This window comes from Dendrobates tinctorius, unplaced genomic scaffold, assembly GCF_039654945.1.
Source record: "Dendrobates tinctorius isolate UK_male_01 unplaced genomic scaffold, ASM3965494v1 ptg000094l, whole genome shotgun sequence".
In the NCBI taxonomy this organism is placed as follows: domain Eukaryota; kingdom Metazoa; phylum Chordata; class Amphibia; order Anura; family Dendrobatidae; genus Dendrobates; species Dendrobates tinctorius.
In genome coordinates, this window is record NW_027361762.1 from 14,864,031 (window position 1) to 14,879,303 (window position 15,273).

Sequence of the window (15,273 nt, forward strand, 5' to 3'; positions counted from 1 at the left end):
CCACTAGAACGAGAACAGGGTTTAGACCGAGAACAAGTCCCACAGGACTGTACAAAATTCCTGACGTCACGAGATAAGGCAGGCCACCAAAAGGACCGACTCACCAAATCTCTGGTAACAAAAATACCTGGATGACCAGCCAATGCGGAGCAATAAATTTCAGACATCACTCTCTTTCTCCACTGGTCAGGAACATACAATTTTCCCATAGGGCAACGCTCAGGTTTATCCTCCTGAAATTCCTCCAAGGCGCGTCTCAAATCGGGCGAAATGGCAGAAAGAACTACCCCCTCACCTAGGATAGTAGTAGGCTCAGTCACACTAAGAAAATCAGCAAAGAAACTCCTAGAAAGGGTGTCTGCTTTAACATTCTTAGTGCCCGGAAGAAAAGAGACCACAAAATTAAAACGCGTGAAAAACAAGGCCCATCTAGGCTGTCTAGGATTCAAGCGTTTGGCTGACTCCAGATAAATCAAATTCTTGTGATCGGTGAGGACCACAACTTGATGTCTAGCTCCCTCCAACCAATGTCTCCACTCCTCAAATGCCCACTTCATGGCCAACAATTCCCAATTCCCCACGTCATAGTTGCGTTCAGATGGGGAGAACTTTCGAGAAAAGAAGGCACAGGGATTCATCTTAGAAGTCACAGGGTCTTTTTGGGACAAAACAGCTCCTGCACCAATCTCAGAAGCATCTACCTCCACCTGAAATGGAAGTGAGATATCAAGTTGCCGTAAAACTGGAGCTGAAGCAAATCTCTGCTTAAGCTCCTGAAATGCTGAGATAGCCTCAGGAGACCAATTCAGCACATCAGCGCCCTTCTTGGTCAGATCAGTCAGTGGTTTGAGAATACCAGAAAAATTACCTAGAAATTTACGACAGAAATTAGCAAAACCCAAAAACTTCTGGAGGGCCTTCAAAGAAGTAGGCTGAACCCAATCATAAATGACCTGTACCTTGGCCGGGTCCATTTCAATAGTCGATGGAGATAAGATAAATCCCAAAAATGAAATCCTCTGTACACCAAAGAGGCATTTCGATCCCTTAACAAACAGGGAATTCTCCCTCAAAATCCGGAACACAGTCCGGACGTGTTCCACATGAGAATCCCAATCACTAGAAAAGATCAAAATATCATCCAGATAGATGATCAAAAACTTATCCACAAAGTCACGGAAAATATCGTTCATAAAGGACTGGAAGACAGAAGGGGCATTAGTGAGCCCAAAAGGCATCACCAGGTACTCAAAATGTCCCTCCGGAGTATTAAACGCCGTCTTCCATTCATCCCCGTGCTTGATGTGAATAAGATTATACGCCCCCCTGAGGTCAAGCTTAGTAAACCAGCAGGCACTCTTAACTCTGGAGAATAAATCAGACATCAGAGGTAACGGGTACTGATATTTAACCGTCATCTTGTTAAGGGAATGATAATCAATACACGGTCTTAATGAACCATCTTTCTTGGCCACAAAAAAACCCAGCACCTAAAGGTGACGAGGATGGTCTAATATGACCGTTCTCCAATGACTCCTTAATATACAGTAGGATAGCATAGCATCATGTTCGGGTACTGATAAGTTGAAAAGCCGACCCTTGGGAAATTTACACCCAGGCATCAACTCAATCACACAGTCATAACTCCTATGAGGAGGCAAAGACACAGACTTGCTCTCACTAAATACATCAGAAAAATCGGCTAGATAATCAGGAATATCATGAGACTGAGGAGAGGTGGAGAAAACAGGAGCGTCCCTAAGAACACACTGACAACCCCAACTCACCACAGACCCAGATTTCCAATCCAAAACTGGATTATGAGTTTGCAACCAAGGAAAACCCAGAACAATAGTATCATGCAAATTATACAGCACCAAAAATTTACAATTTTCTTGGTGGTCTGGGGCAACCCGCATCGTCACCTGGGCCCAAAACTGAGGTTTATTCTCCGCCAAAGGAGTAGCATCAATACCCCTCAAAGGAATAGGCGTCCGCAGAGGCGTCATGGAAAAACCACAACGTTTAGCAAAGTCCAAATCCATCAGATTCAATGCTGCTGCTGAATCCAAAAAAGCCTTCATGGACAACGTGGATAAGGAGAAGATCAGAGTAATTGCCAAAAGAAACTTAGGTTGTATACTGCCCACAGCAAATGTGTGTGCAAAACGTTTCTCTCGTTTTGGACAGACAGAAATAGTATGAGAGACGTCTCCACAGAAAAAACACAGCTTATTACGCCTTCTAAACTCCTGACGTTGCGCCCTAGACAAAACTCTATCACATTGCATAGGTTCAGACATTTGTCCAAAAGGTGGCAGCGCCTCTCGTGTAGTTTTGCGCTCACGTAAACGCCAATCAATTTGAATGGCTAATGACATAGAATCGTCAAGACCAGAGGGAACAGGAAATCCCACCATAGTATCTTTTACGGTTTCTGACAAACCCTTCCGAAAGAGAGCTGCCAAGGCACTATCATTCCATGTAGTAAGGACCGCCCACTTTCGGAATTTTTGACAGTATAACTCTGCAAAATCCTGACCCTGGTTCAATGCCAATAGGGCTTTCTCAGCTTGATCAATAGCATTAGGTTCATCATACAACAACCCCAAGGCTTGAAAAAATGCATCCACATTAGTCAGAATAGGATCTTCAGGTGTCAAAGAAAACGCCCAATCCTGGGGATCGCCGCACAGCAAAGAGATGACAATTTTAACCTGTTGCGCAGAGCTCCCCAATGAATTAGGCTTCAAGGTAAGAAATAATTTACAATTATTCTTAAAATTCAAAAATTTTGACCGATCCCCAAAAAACACATCAGGAGTAGGGATCTTTGGTTCAGCAGCATGTGAATGAGCGAGATAGGTGGAAATTCCCCGCACTTCAGCAGTGAGCTGCTCCACACGATCAGACAATTGCTTAATCTCCATTAAGAAAAAAAATAAAAAATCCTCCTACGGCCCCAGAGAAAAAGAGGAAAAAATATACATATAAAAAAAATCTGACTTTTTTTTTTTTTTTTTACAATTCTTTCCTGCTTTTGAGTACCCTAGAATCTGCGGTATGGCTGGTGATTCTGTTATGAATGGGTCACTGAGGAGAAAAAAAAACAAAACAAGCTAAGCTGCAGAAAACCAGAGAAGTTGGTAACTATGCAGATTGCAGATCCCTGATCTTACCACACAACTAGCAGTAGCCGTGGAGCATGCCTACGATGTTCCTAGACGCCACGTCACGGCCGGAGGACTACATAAGCCTAAAGCAAGAAAAGGGAAAACTAACTGCCCCACAGCAGACCCCAAAGGAATAGATAGCCCCCACACATGTATTGACGGTGAAACAAGATGAAGGCACAAACACAGGCAGGAAAATAGGCTGAGCAAATGATGGGGCCCAAATTAACTAGACAGGAAAGGAAAGGCAAGTCACTGTCTGCAACCTGCAAAAAACCCTACAAAAATAATGTCCAACACTTCTGATAGCAAAATTAACCCTGAACCACTATATCAGCACTCTGGAATATTCTGAGACAGAGCAAAAAGAGACCAAACTAGTAAGGGACAAAAAGCCAATTGGCAAAATACTGATAAATAAGAGTGGAAATTCAGCTCAGCTCCCAGCCGGGGCTGGCAGACCACACAAAAAACTGAATAGACCAGCAAAATCAAGTGTGAACATTAGCAGAAAAACAGCTTTAGATGACTGGAACAGAGCTGAAAACCAAGAGCTGACAAGCCAAAAGGAATGACCAGCAACTGAATAGGGTGTCGGCTGTTTTAAATCCAATCTGAGAATCCTGAGATCCAATTGTCATCCTCATTCTCAGGTGACAGATCTCCACCAATCAAACCAGCCGCACCACCTCCCGAACCAGAGAATGAACTCACAACAGGTTAGCCTGGCCCTGGAGGAGATGGGGACATGAGGAGAAGACCGTGATGGGGAGAGAAGGCCATGATGCCTGGGGTGATGGGAGAAGGCCATGAGGGGATAATGGGAGAAGGCCATGAGGGGGTAATGGGAGAAGGCCATGATGGGGGTGATGGAGAGAAGGCAATGATGGGATCATGGTAGTGATGGGGAGAAGGCAATGATGGGAGTGATGTAGAGAAGGCAGTGATGGTGTGATGGAGAAGGCAATGATGGGGAGAAGGCAATGATGGGAGTGATGGGGTGATGGAGTAGGCAATGATGGGAGTGATGGGAGAAGGCAATGATGGGGTGATGGAGCAGGCAATGATAGGAGTGATGGGGTGATGGAGCAGGCAAGGATGGGGGTGATGGAGCAGGCAAGGATGGGAGTGATGGGGACAAGGCAATGATGGGAGTGATGGGGTGATGGTGCAGGCAATGATGGGAGTGATGGGGAGAAGGAAGTGATGGGGTGATGGAGAAGGCAATGATGGGAGTGATGGGGTGATGGAGCAGGCAATGATGCAATGATGGGAGTGATGGGGTGATGGTGCAGGCAAAGATGGGAGTGATTGGGAGAAGGCAGTGATGGGGTGATAGAGAAGGCATTGATGGAGAGAAGACAATGATAGGAGTGATGGGGTGATGGAGCAGGCAATGATGGGAGTGATGCGGAGAAGGCAGTGATGGGGTGATAGAGAAGGCAGTGATGGGGAGAAGACAATGATGGGAGTGATGGGGTGATGGAGCAAGCAATGATGGGAGTGATGGGGTGATGGAGCAGGCAATGATGGGAGTGATGGGGTGATGGAGCAGGCAAGGATGGGGGTGATGGAGCAGGCAATGATGGGAGTGATGGGGTGAAGGCAGTGATGGGAGTGATGGGATGATGGAGCAGGCAATGATGGGAGTGATGGGGAGAAGGCAGTGATGGGGTGATGGAGAAGGCAATGATGGGAGTGATGGGGTGATGGAGCAGGCAATGATGGGAGTGATGGGAAAAGGCAGTGATGGGGTGAAGGAGAAGGCAATGATGGGAGTGATGGAGAGAAGGCAATGATGGGGTGATGGGGAGAAGGCAATGATGGGGGTGATTGAGAGAGTAATGATGGGGTGGTGGGGGAAAAAGAAATGATGATGGGGTGGTGGAGAATGCAATGATGGTGATGGTGGAAAGGGCAATAAATGGGGGGATGGAGGAGGAGTAAATGATGGAGGTGGTGGAATGGGCAATGATGGGAGTGGTGAGGGAGAAGAAAATCATGGAGGTGGTGAAGAGGGCAATGATGGGGTGGGGGAGAGGACAATAATGGGATGCGAGGGGAGGAGGACAATGAGGGGTGTGGAGGATTGGGATGGGAGGAAGGGGGACTTATAATGGCCTTAGGAACAGGGGGAGGTGGAGGAAGACATTATTATCGCTTATTATGTCTAACACAGTCTCTTAGTATATAGTGTACTCACTATGTCTAACACAGTCCCTTAGTATATAGTGTACTCACTGTCTAACACAGTCCCTTAGTATATAGTGTACTTACTAATTCTGTATAACACCATCCTTAGTTACATAGTTTCTTCTTTTATTATGTATGTCACCATCCTCAAAGTTTTCAAAACGGAGCTTGCAACGTTTTTTTTCTCTGGCGGATCCTCCAGACACTGATTTAACCCGAAATTCTTTCTGGGTGCCGGACAAAAAAAATTCTCTCCCTCTCATTCTCTCACATTCTCTCTCTCTCCTTTTCCAGGCTGCGATTCCTTTAAAATTCTTCATTTGTCGGATCCGTCAAAATAACGGACGGGTGGCATCCGTTGTCATCAGTACTAAAACGGATCCGCAATCCGTCCTTTTGGCGGATTTTGACTGATGCAAAAAACTGAAGTGTGAAAGAGGCCTTACACAGAGGGGCCGAATCGTTTTCCCAATGTAGAAAAAACCACATGGGCAAAACAATGCATACACTACAAAGGTGGTCCTGCAAGTAATGAATTCCGTGACTTCGTGAAATATAGGTCCCATTTTTACAGTTTTACCACTTAATTTAAATGGACACCAAGAACAGTTTTTACATGTGTAATTTCCCGTTGGGGCACTAGATTCCAACCAATTATTTCGTTTGTTTTGGAATCTGTTCTTGACTAATAAATCCCGAAGGTTAGTACTTCTTTTACTCGCAAATAGGGGACCCCTGCTGACCATATCTAATGGACTTTTGCTTTTTTAGGTATATGATACCAATGAGGCTTTCTCGGAAATTCTGGAAACAATTTCTCAGCTTTACGTTTTGAAAGTACATTATTCTCTACCTGTTGCCTTAAAAGAGACCGCAATTCTTCTTTGTATTTATTGGTGGGATCACTTTTTAGGACACAGTAAGTTGAAGAAACGGATAACTGTCCTTATTTAGAAGAACCACGTTACTTCCTTTATCTGCTGAACACAGGATTACATCTGACCAGCCCTGAATTTCTTTAATGGCCTGTCTTTCTTCCAAAGTTAGATTTGCGGTCTGTATTGAATATATCAATGCCTCTAAATCCTTCACTACTTTTGTTCCAAACACATCTACCACATTTCCAGGGGAAATGGGAGGCATGTATGGGGAACTACAACCTCCCAAAAAAAGGAACATAACTATGAGTAGTGGTTACACTAGACTGAGTTACAGGATCGATGTCCATCAGAATTAATGCGTCATCTCTAATATCTGCTAGTGATCCATGTCCAGCCATAAACCCCAAAGGGCCAATAGTGCATGGAATCTCTCCAGGACAACTACTGATTTCAGGGGAAGCATTATTAGATGCAAAAGATTTATGCAAATGGATTTTTCTCAGTGCTTTGAAAAGATCTACTTGAAAATCAACCATAATAAAGTCCTGAGGAATGCAATAATTAAGAGCCTTGGACAATACATCTAAATGTCTCTTTTCTAAGACACGGTCTGTTAAATTGATGACCAAATTTTGCATGGAATCAGTCTCCTCTATGTTTTCCAAGACACCTGTTTCCTTTTTCGTAAATTGTCGCTTGGGCCTCCTCTTTCCTCTGCGGATTCTGCGTCTAAACGGAATGGTGTAGACTCTGCGATATTCTTCCTATCACTTGGACATGTAGGCGGAATAATGTCCTCATTAGCGCTAGAGTCTGAATCAGTAGTCAAATAATCCCTTTTATTGTGTCGTGGTTTTATGTTCTCTCTTTTGAAATTTCTTCTCTTAAAACGAGGGTTTGACTGTAAATTTTTATTTTTGTTCCATGATAAAATTTGATTAGTGTCAAAATCGTGTTTATCCCGGATAAATTTATCTTTTTTTCTTTGCTTGATCTCCGTCTGTAAAACCACCAGTTTGCTATCTTATTAAAGGTTAACCATTGCTGTTCTGTGAGTCTTGTTTTTAACTCTTCTTTTGTTTCATTAAGATCCATTTTCACTTGCTCAAAATTAAGCACATTCTGTTGTAAAACCAAATTCAAAAGATCCTGTGAACATTTTAGCAGGATGTTATTCCATTCCTCAGAAAATCTTATATTGTCCTGGAACTGTGCCATCGGTTTGAACACTCTTAACCCACGGGGTACTCTGCCACAGTCCTTGTATGATTGCAAGGAATTGTTTGTCCAAAAAAGGTTTATTTCTCTTTCTGCCGCTTCTTGCAGTTTAAATTCTAGTGTCTTGGTACTGTATGATAAAATGCTATCTGACTTCTCACAATCTGCGACATAGGAGTCTGCATTCTCCCGGCCTGCCAATATGCTGTTTGATAAAGGGAAGGTGCTTGTCTCCATTATTGCGGAGAAAAAACTGCATACACCATGCGGATTTTTTGCTGCTGGGTAAATCACAGGACGTGCTCCGGAATAAAACAGTGCTCAGCAAATATCAGTCCAAAGAAAGAAAGAAAACATCCGGCACTGTCCCTGGATAAGAAATACCCGCAAGGCTGCTTGTAACCGCTATCAGTGTGACACCTATAACCCTTATTGAACAGGTGCTCTATCCATATGAGAAAAGCATGAAATATCATAGTAGAAAAAGACAGCAGGATGGCACTCACCGTTCTCTTGAAATGATTCACTTTATTTCATATTGACAAAGCATAGGCATCGGCACGGGAGAAATGTAAAAAGACGGACGACAGCCGTTTCGTGCACAATGCACTTCAACAGGTCCTATAGGTAAAGGGTGGAGTTTTTTTGCTCACACATGTGGTATAAATTAGTGTTTCCTTGAGCCTGAGCATAGGGGGTGCAGGGGTCTGTCACACAGGCACTGCTCCAAGCTGCTGGTCACAGAACCTTCTCATCACTGATCCCAGTGATTTCCTGTACCATTGGTTCTTCTCTACTTTTTACTTCATGGAAGCATCGGGCAGATAACTGCACCTGGAGGTCCCGCAAAGTAGGCAGATCCTCCACGGGGCGATGTGTACCCACACAAAAATTCTTCTCACATAAGCAGTGAGGAACCAGGCATCACCCCCAGCTCATTATTTTCCTTACTCATTAGTTTAAGGCATGACCTGTGCTCGGCGTTTCCTGCAGACACACTACGGCCGCACCTCCTCTACCTCAGGGAGACCCCATAGGTGGCGTACACTGAGGCAGTAGGATGGTCCCCACAGCCCCCCGTCCGCCTGCTCCGCTCCTAATCTGCAGCATATCACTGCTGGTTATCATCTTATATGAAGTAAAAGATTAACAGTTCCACCAAAATGCATCATGGTAGTAAACAAGCAAGGTGGTGGCGTAGCGTGGTGACTAGAGTTGAGCTACTTTGGTCGGATCGGGTTTCATGAAACAAAATTTGTTTCAGGTGAAACTGGTTCGACTAAGGCAAAAAAAGTCGGAGTTTCGTCCGAAACCCGACCCCACTGCAAGTCAATGGGAAATAAAAGTCGGCATTGAGTGGATGACGAGGGAGCGGACAGGCCACGGAGGGCTCGAGCTCAGCGGTAACGGCCGAGAATGACCGGGGGCAGATCGTAACCCGGGATTGGGGTGAAGAAGCAGTCCCCTGTCGGTAAGCTCGGCGCCTCTTTCCTGAGGGCAACTGTGTATCTACCCTCTGCTGCTGGTCTCTTCTCTCGACTGTCAGTGTCCTTCCCGTTCTCTCACGCCCCCTCCGTCTCCTGCTCCGCGTCTGACGTATCACCAACTGACTCCTCTGCACGCTCCCTGTCCGTTTTATACTCGCCCCTCCCCTTGCTGTCCTGTCACTCTCAACAGTCCACTCTCCTCCTCTGTTCCCCGGGTACTGTTTCCTTAGGAACTCAGATGGTGGTCCCCTTGGTTCCGGCCCGGACACTCTGTGGGGGTCCTCCTCCCTACAGGCCCCATGGAACATCCGTAATCCTTACACCCGCAACTTCCTCATGTGTTCTCCCCCTCCCAACAACTTCATCATGTGCAGTCTCTCTCCCCACAATTTCACATGTGCAGTCTCCCTCCCCGGAACTTCATCACGTGCAGTCCCTCCTCCCCGCAACTTCATCATGTGCAGTCCCTCCTCCCCACAACTTCATCATGTGCAGTCCCCCTCCCCCCAACTTCATCATGTGCAGTCCCCCTCCTCACAATTTCATCATGTGCAGTCCCCCTCCCCACAACTTCATCATGTGCAGTCCCCCTCCTCACAATTTCAAATGTGCAGTCCCTCCTCCCCACAACTTCATCATGTGCAGTCCTCCTCCCCGCAACTTCATCATGTGCAGTCCCTCCTCCCCACAACTTCATCATGTGCAGTCCCCCTCCCCCCAACTTCATCATGTGCAGTCCCCCTCCTCACAATTTCATCATGTGCAGTCCCCCTCCCCACAACTTCATCATGTGCAGTCCCCCTCCCCACAACTTCATCATGTGCAGTCCCCCTCCCCACAACTTCATCATGTGCAGTCCCCCTCCTCACAATTTCATCATGTGCAGTCCCCCTCCCCACAACTTCATCATGTGCAGTCCCCCTCCCCACAACTTCATCATGTGCAGTCCCCCTCCATTACTTGCAGAAGTTGCAGTGTCCCTCCACCTCCTCCCCTCACCCATTGAATTCATTTTATAAAGAAGAAAAACGTTTTTCATACTTACCTCACAGACTATCCCCAGCAGGAACAGCAGCTCTGCTTCTGTTTTCCTTGTACAAGTCGGTGCTTTATTCCTCCAAGCAGTGTTCTGTGGTCAATCACAGGGACGGCGCTGGTGCGGGCTCAGTCATCACTGTGTGCTTAGTGGCAGGCGATCTCAATGCACAGAGTGATGACTGAGCCCGCACTGTGGCTGAAGGCAAAACTCTGCCAGGAGGGATAACATTCATTTATCAGAATGTTAAGGGCCTGTCACACTAAGCGATATCGCTATGTCTGATACTTACCTCCGACCGCTCCACCGCTGGTTATTGCTGATCGCGCGAGAACGTCCTGAGCTGCTTCTCGTCGTCAGCTTCCTGCTGGGCTTCCTGTGGAGAGACGAGCGACGTGAGGACGCGGGCGGGAGGACGTCAGGATCGCCTCGTCTGACAGGTAAGTAGCGACCCCCGTCCCCAGCGATGTCGCTGGTGAGATCTGCCTGTGTGGCAGCTCACTAGCGACCACTTAGCGATGTACCAGCGATCCTGACCGCGTCATATCGCTGGTCGGGATCGCTAGTACATCGCTAAGTGTGACAGTACCTTTACTAACCTGCACATTAACCCTGTTTTCTCACGTGACTTGTTCAGCTCCTGTTTCTGGTGAGTGGAGCCTATGATACAGATCAAGAGAAGAGCCGGCAGCCTTTCACTGCACTCATTTTCCACGGGACTCAGAACAACATTAGTGCAGGTTAGCTGCAGAGGGAACATGGGGAATGACTGGAGACAGCGGTCTGTCACATGGGGAATGACTGGAGGCAGCGGTATGTCACATGTGGAAAGACTGGATGAAGCGGTCTGTCACATGGGGAATGATTGGCGGCAGCGGTCTGTCACATGGGGAATGACTGGAGGCAGCGGTATGTCACATGTGGAAAGACTGGATGAAGTGGTCTGTCACATGGGGAATGATTGGCGGCAGCGGTCTGTCACATGGGGAATGACTGGAGACAGTGGTCTGTCACATGGGGAATGACTGGAGGCAGCCATCTGTCACATGGGGAATGACTGGAGGCAGAGGTCTGTCACATGGGGAATGACTGGAGGAAGCGGTCTCTCACATGGGGAATGACTGGAGGCTGCGGTCTGTCACATGTGGAAAGACTGGATGAAGCGATCTGTCACACGGGGAATGACTGGAGGCAGCGGTATGTCACATGGGGAATTACTGGGCGCAGTGGTCTGTCACACAAGGAATGACTGGAGGCAGCCATCTGTCACACGAGAATGACTGGAAGTAGCAGTCTGTCACAGGGGGAGTGACTGGAGGCAGCAGTCTGTCACACATGGAATGACTGGGTGCAGTGGTCTGTCACACAAGGAATGACTGGAGGCAGCCGTCTGTCACACGGGGAATGACTGGGCGCAGTGGTCTGTCACACAAGGAATGACTGGAGGCAGCGGTCTGTCACACGAGAATGACTGGAAGTAGCGGTCTGTCACAGGGGGAGTGACTGGAGGCAGCTGTCTGTCACAGGGGGAATGACTGGAGGCAGCGGTCTGTCACACAAGGAATGACCGGAGGCAGTGGTCTGTCACACAAGGAATGACTGTAGGCAGCGGTCTGTCACACAAGGAATGACTGGAGGCAGCGGTCTGTCATAGGGGGAGTGACTGGAGGCAGCGGTCTGTCACAGGGGGAATGACTGGAGGCAGCAGTCTGTCACACAAGGAATGACTGGAGGCCGCGGTCTGTCACACAAGGAATGACTGGAGGCAGCGGTCTGTCACACGGGAAATGACTGGAGGCAGCGGTCTGTCACACAGGAAATGACTGGAGGCAGCGGTCTGTCACGCGGGAAATGACTGGAGACAGCGGTCTGTCACATGGGGAATGACTGGAGGCAGCCGTCTGTCACATGGGGAATGACTGGAGGCAGCGGTATGTCACATGTGGAAAGACTGGATGAAGCGGTCTGTCACATGGGGAATGATTGGCGGCAGCGGTCTGTCACATGGGGAATGACTGGAGGAAGCGGTCTCTCACATGGGGAATGACTGGAGACAGCGGTCTGTCACATGGGGAATGACTGGAGGCAGCCGTCTGTCACATGGGGAATGACTGGAGGCAGCGGTCTGTCACATGTGGAAAGACTGGATGAAGCGATCTGTCACACGGGGAATGACTGGAGGCAGCGGTAGGTCACACGGGGAATGACTGGGCGCAGTGGTCTGTCACACGAGAATGACTGGAAGTAGCGGTCTGCCACAGGGGGATTGACTGGAGGCAGCAGTCTGTCACACGTGGAATGACTGGGCGCAGTGGTCTGTCACACAAGGAATGACTGGAGGCAGCGGTCTGTCACACGAGGAATGACTGGGCGCAGTGGTCTGTCACACAAGGAATGACTGGAGGCAGCGGTCTGTCACACAAGGAATGACTGGAGGCAGCGGTCTGTCACACGGGGAATGACTGGGCGCAGTGGTCTGTCACACAAGGAATGACTGGAGGCAGTGGTCTGTCACACAAGGAATGACTGGAGGCAGCGGTCTGTCACAGGGGGAGTGACCGGAGGCAGCAGTCTGTCACAGGGGGAATGACCGGAGGCAGCGGTCTCTCACACAAGGAATGACCGGAGGCAGTGGTCTGTCACACAAGGAATGACCGGAGGCAGCGGTCTGTCACACAAGGAATGACTGGAGGCAGCGGTCTGTCACACAAGGAATGACTGGAGGCAGCGGTCTGTCACACAAGGAATGACTGGAGGCAGCCGTCTGTCACAGGGGGAATGACTGGAGGCAGCGGTCTGTCACACAAGGAATGACTGGAGGCAGCGGTCTGTCACAGGGGGAGTGACCAGAGGCACCAGTCTGTCACAGGGTGAATGACCGGAGGCAGTGGTCTGTCACACAAGGAATGACCGGAGGCAGCGGTCTGTCACACAAGGAATGACCGGAGGCAGCGGTCTGTCACACGAGAATGACTGGAAGTAGCGGTCTGTCACAGGGGGAGTGACTGGAGGCAGCGGTCTGTCACACGTGGAATGACTGGGCGTAGTGGTCTGTCACACAAGGAATGACTGGAGGCAGCGGTCTGTCACACAAGGAATGACTGGAGGCAGCAGTCTGTCACACGTGGAATGACTGGGCGCAGTGGTCTGTCGCACAAGGAATGACTGGAGGCAGCAGTCTGTCACACAAGGAATGACTGGAAGTAGCGGTCTGTCACAGGGGGAGTGACTGGAGGCAGCGGTCTGTCACACGTGGAATGACTGGGCGCAGTGGTCTGTCACACAAGGAATGACTGGAGGCAGCGGTCTGTCACACAAGGAATGACTGGAGGCAGCGGTCTGTCACACGTGGAATGACTGGGCGCAGTGGTCTGTCGCACAAGGAATGACTGGAGGCAGCGGTCTGTCACACAAGGAATGACTGGAGGCAGCGATCTGTCACAGGGGGAGTGACCGGAGGCAGCAGTCTGTCACAGGGGGAATGACCGGAGGCAGCAGTCTGTCACACAAGGAATGACCGGAGGCAGCGGTCTGTCACACAAGGAATGACCGGAGGCAGCGGTCTGTCACACAAGGAATGACCGGAGGCAGCGGTCTGTCACACAAGGAATGACTGGAGGCAGCGGTCTTTCACAGGGGGAATGATTGGAGGCAGCGGTCTGTCACACGGGAAATGACTGGGTGCAGGGGTCTGTCACACAGACCCTTCTTGCTGATCCCAGTGATTTCTGGTACCATCGGTTCTTCTCTACTTTTTACTTCATGGAAGCATCGGGCAGATCACTGCACCTGGAGATCCCGCAAAGTAGGCAGGTCCTCCACGGGGCGACCTGTACCCGCACAAAAATTCTTCTCACATAAGCAGTGAGGAACCAGGCGTCACCCCGGCTCATTATTTTCCTTACTCATTAGTTTAAGGCATGACCTGTGATCGGCGTTTCTTGCAGACACACTACGGCCGCACCTCCTCTACCTCAGGGAGACCCCATAGGTGGCGTACACTGAGGCAGTAGGATGGTCCCCACAGCCCCCCGTCCGCCTGCTCCGCTCCTAATCTGCAGCATATCACTGCTGGTTATCAAATTACATGAAGTAAAAGCGCTATATGTAAATTACAGTGCCGCCAAAATGCATCATGGTAGTAAACAAGCAAGGAGGTGGCCTAGCGTGGTGACGTCATTCCGTGGCGTTGGACCGCCTTCTTTCCGCACAGTTGTTGCTCTGAAGGTGCAGGTTTTTGCAGCAGAAACATGGCGGACGTGTCGCTGGATGAAGTGATTAGGAAAAGGGGCATGGCGACGGCGGGAATGGGAACATACAGGTGAGCCGGTGCCGAGTCCGGGGTCTTAGGTGTAAATGGCGAGCGGCTCCCGTGGTGACTTTTTGTATGTGCTGCTACACGCCAGGACAAGGCCAGTACCGCACAGCTCTCTGCCTGGACGAGGCCGGGGCGTGGGAGACGTGGAATGCGGAGAAACACTGCTAATGTCAGCGCCGGCCGCGGGGAGCCTGCCCTGTGGGCCTCTGGTGGTGGGAGGGGACCTGCCCCGGATCTCTGGTCTGGGCCGAGGGGGAAACCAGCCCCGTGTGCTGCTGGTCTGGGCTGAGGGGGGACCTGCCCCGTGGGCCTTTGGTCGTGGGAGGGGACCTGCCCCGTGGGCCTCTGGTCGTGGGAGGGGACCTGCCCCGTGGGCCTCTGGTCGTGGGAGGGGACCTGCCCCGTGGATCTCTGGTCTGGGCCGAGGGGGAGACCTGCCCTGTGTGTTGCTGGTCTGGGCTGAGGGGAGACCTGCCCTGTGGGCCTCTGGTCGTGGGAGGGGACCTGCCCCGTGGATCTCTGGTCTGGGCCGAGGGGGAGACCTGCCCTGTGTGTTGCTGGTCTGGGCTGAGGGGAGACCTGCCCTGTGGGCCTCTGGTCGTGGGAGGGGACCTGCCCCGTGGATCTCTGGTCTGGGCCGAGGGGGAGACCTGCCCTGTGTGTTGCTGGTCTGGGCTGAGGGGAGACCTGCCCTGTGGGCCTCTGGTCGTGGGAGGGGACCTGCCCCGTGGATCTCTGGTCTGGGCCGAGGGGGAGACCTGCCCTGTGGGCCTCTGGTCGTGGGAGGGGACCTGCCCCGTGGATCTCTGGTCTGGGCCGAGGAGGAAACCTGCCCCGTGTGCTGCTGGTCTGGGCTGAGGGGAGACCTGCCCCGCGGGCCTCTGGTCGTGGGAGGGGACCTGCCCCGTGGATCTCTGGGCTGAGGGGGAAACCTGCCCTGTGTGCTGCTGGTCGTGGGAGGGGACCT

General features: G+C 50.1%; 1 protein-coding gene and 2 non-coding genes across 4 annotated transcripts in view; 1 reads left to right on the top strand and 2 right to left on the bottom strand.

Annotated features, from left to right (window-relative positions):
• Window positions 1-8,282: 8,282 nt before the first annotated feature.
• Window positions 8,283-8,433, bottom strand: LOC141098736 (U12 minor spliceosomal RNA). The gene has a single exon (XR_012234343.1). It is a non-coding gene; the product is annotated as a U12 minor spliceosomal RNA (small nuclear RNA).
• Window positions 8,434-13,760: 5,327 nt separating this feature from the next.
• On the bottom strand, window positions 13,761-13,910 carry LOC141098735 (U12 minor spliceosomal RNA). The gene has a single exon (XR_012234342.1). It is a non-coding gene; the product is annotated as a U12 minor spliceosomal RNA (small nuclear RNA).
• A 242-nt stretch (window positions 13,911-14,152) lies between these two features.
• The window catches only part of POLDIP3 (DNA polymerase delta interacting protein 3), a 137,725-nt gene continuing 136,604 nt past the window's right edge, over window positions 14,153-15,273 (top strand). For both annotated transcript variants that reach the window (XM_073586679.1, XM_073586680.1), the window contains exon 1: window positions 14,153-14,309. In XM_073586679.1, coding sequence (XP_073442780.1) covers window positions 14,239-14,309 — 71 coding nt within the window. In that variant the 5' untranslated portion in view covers window positions 14,153-14,238. The remainder of the gene's footprint in view (window positions 14,310-15,273) is intronic.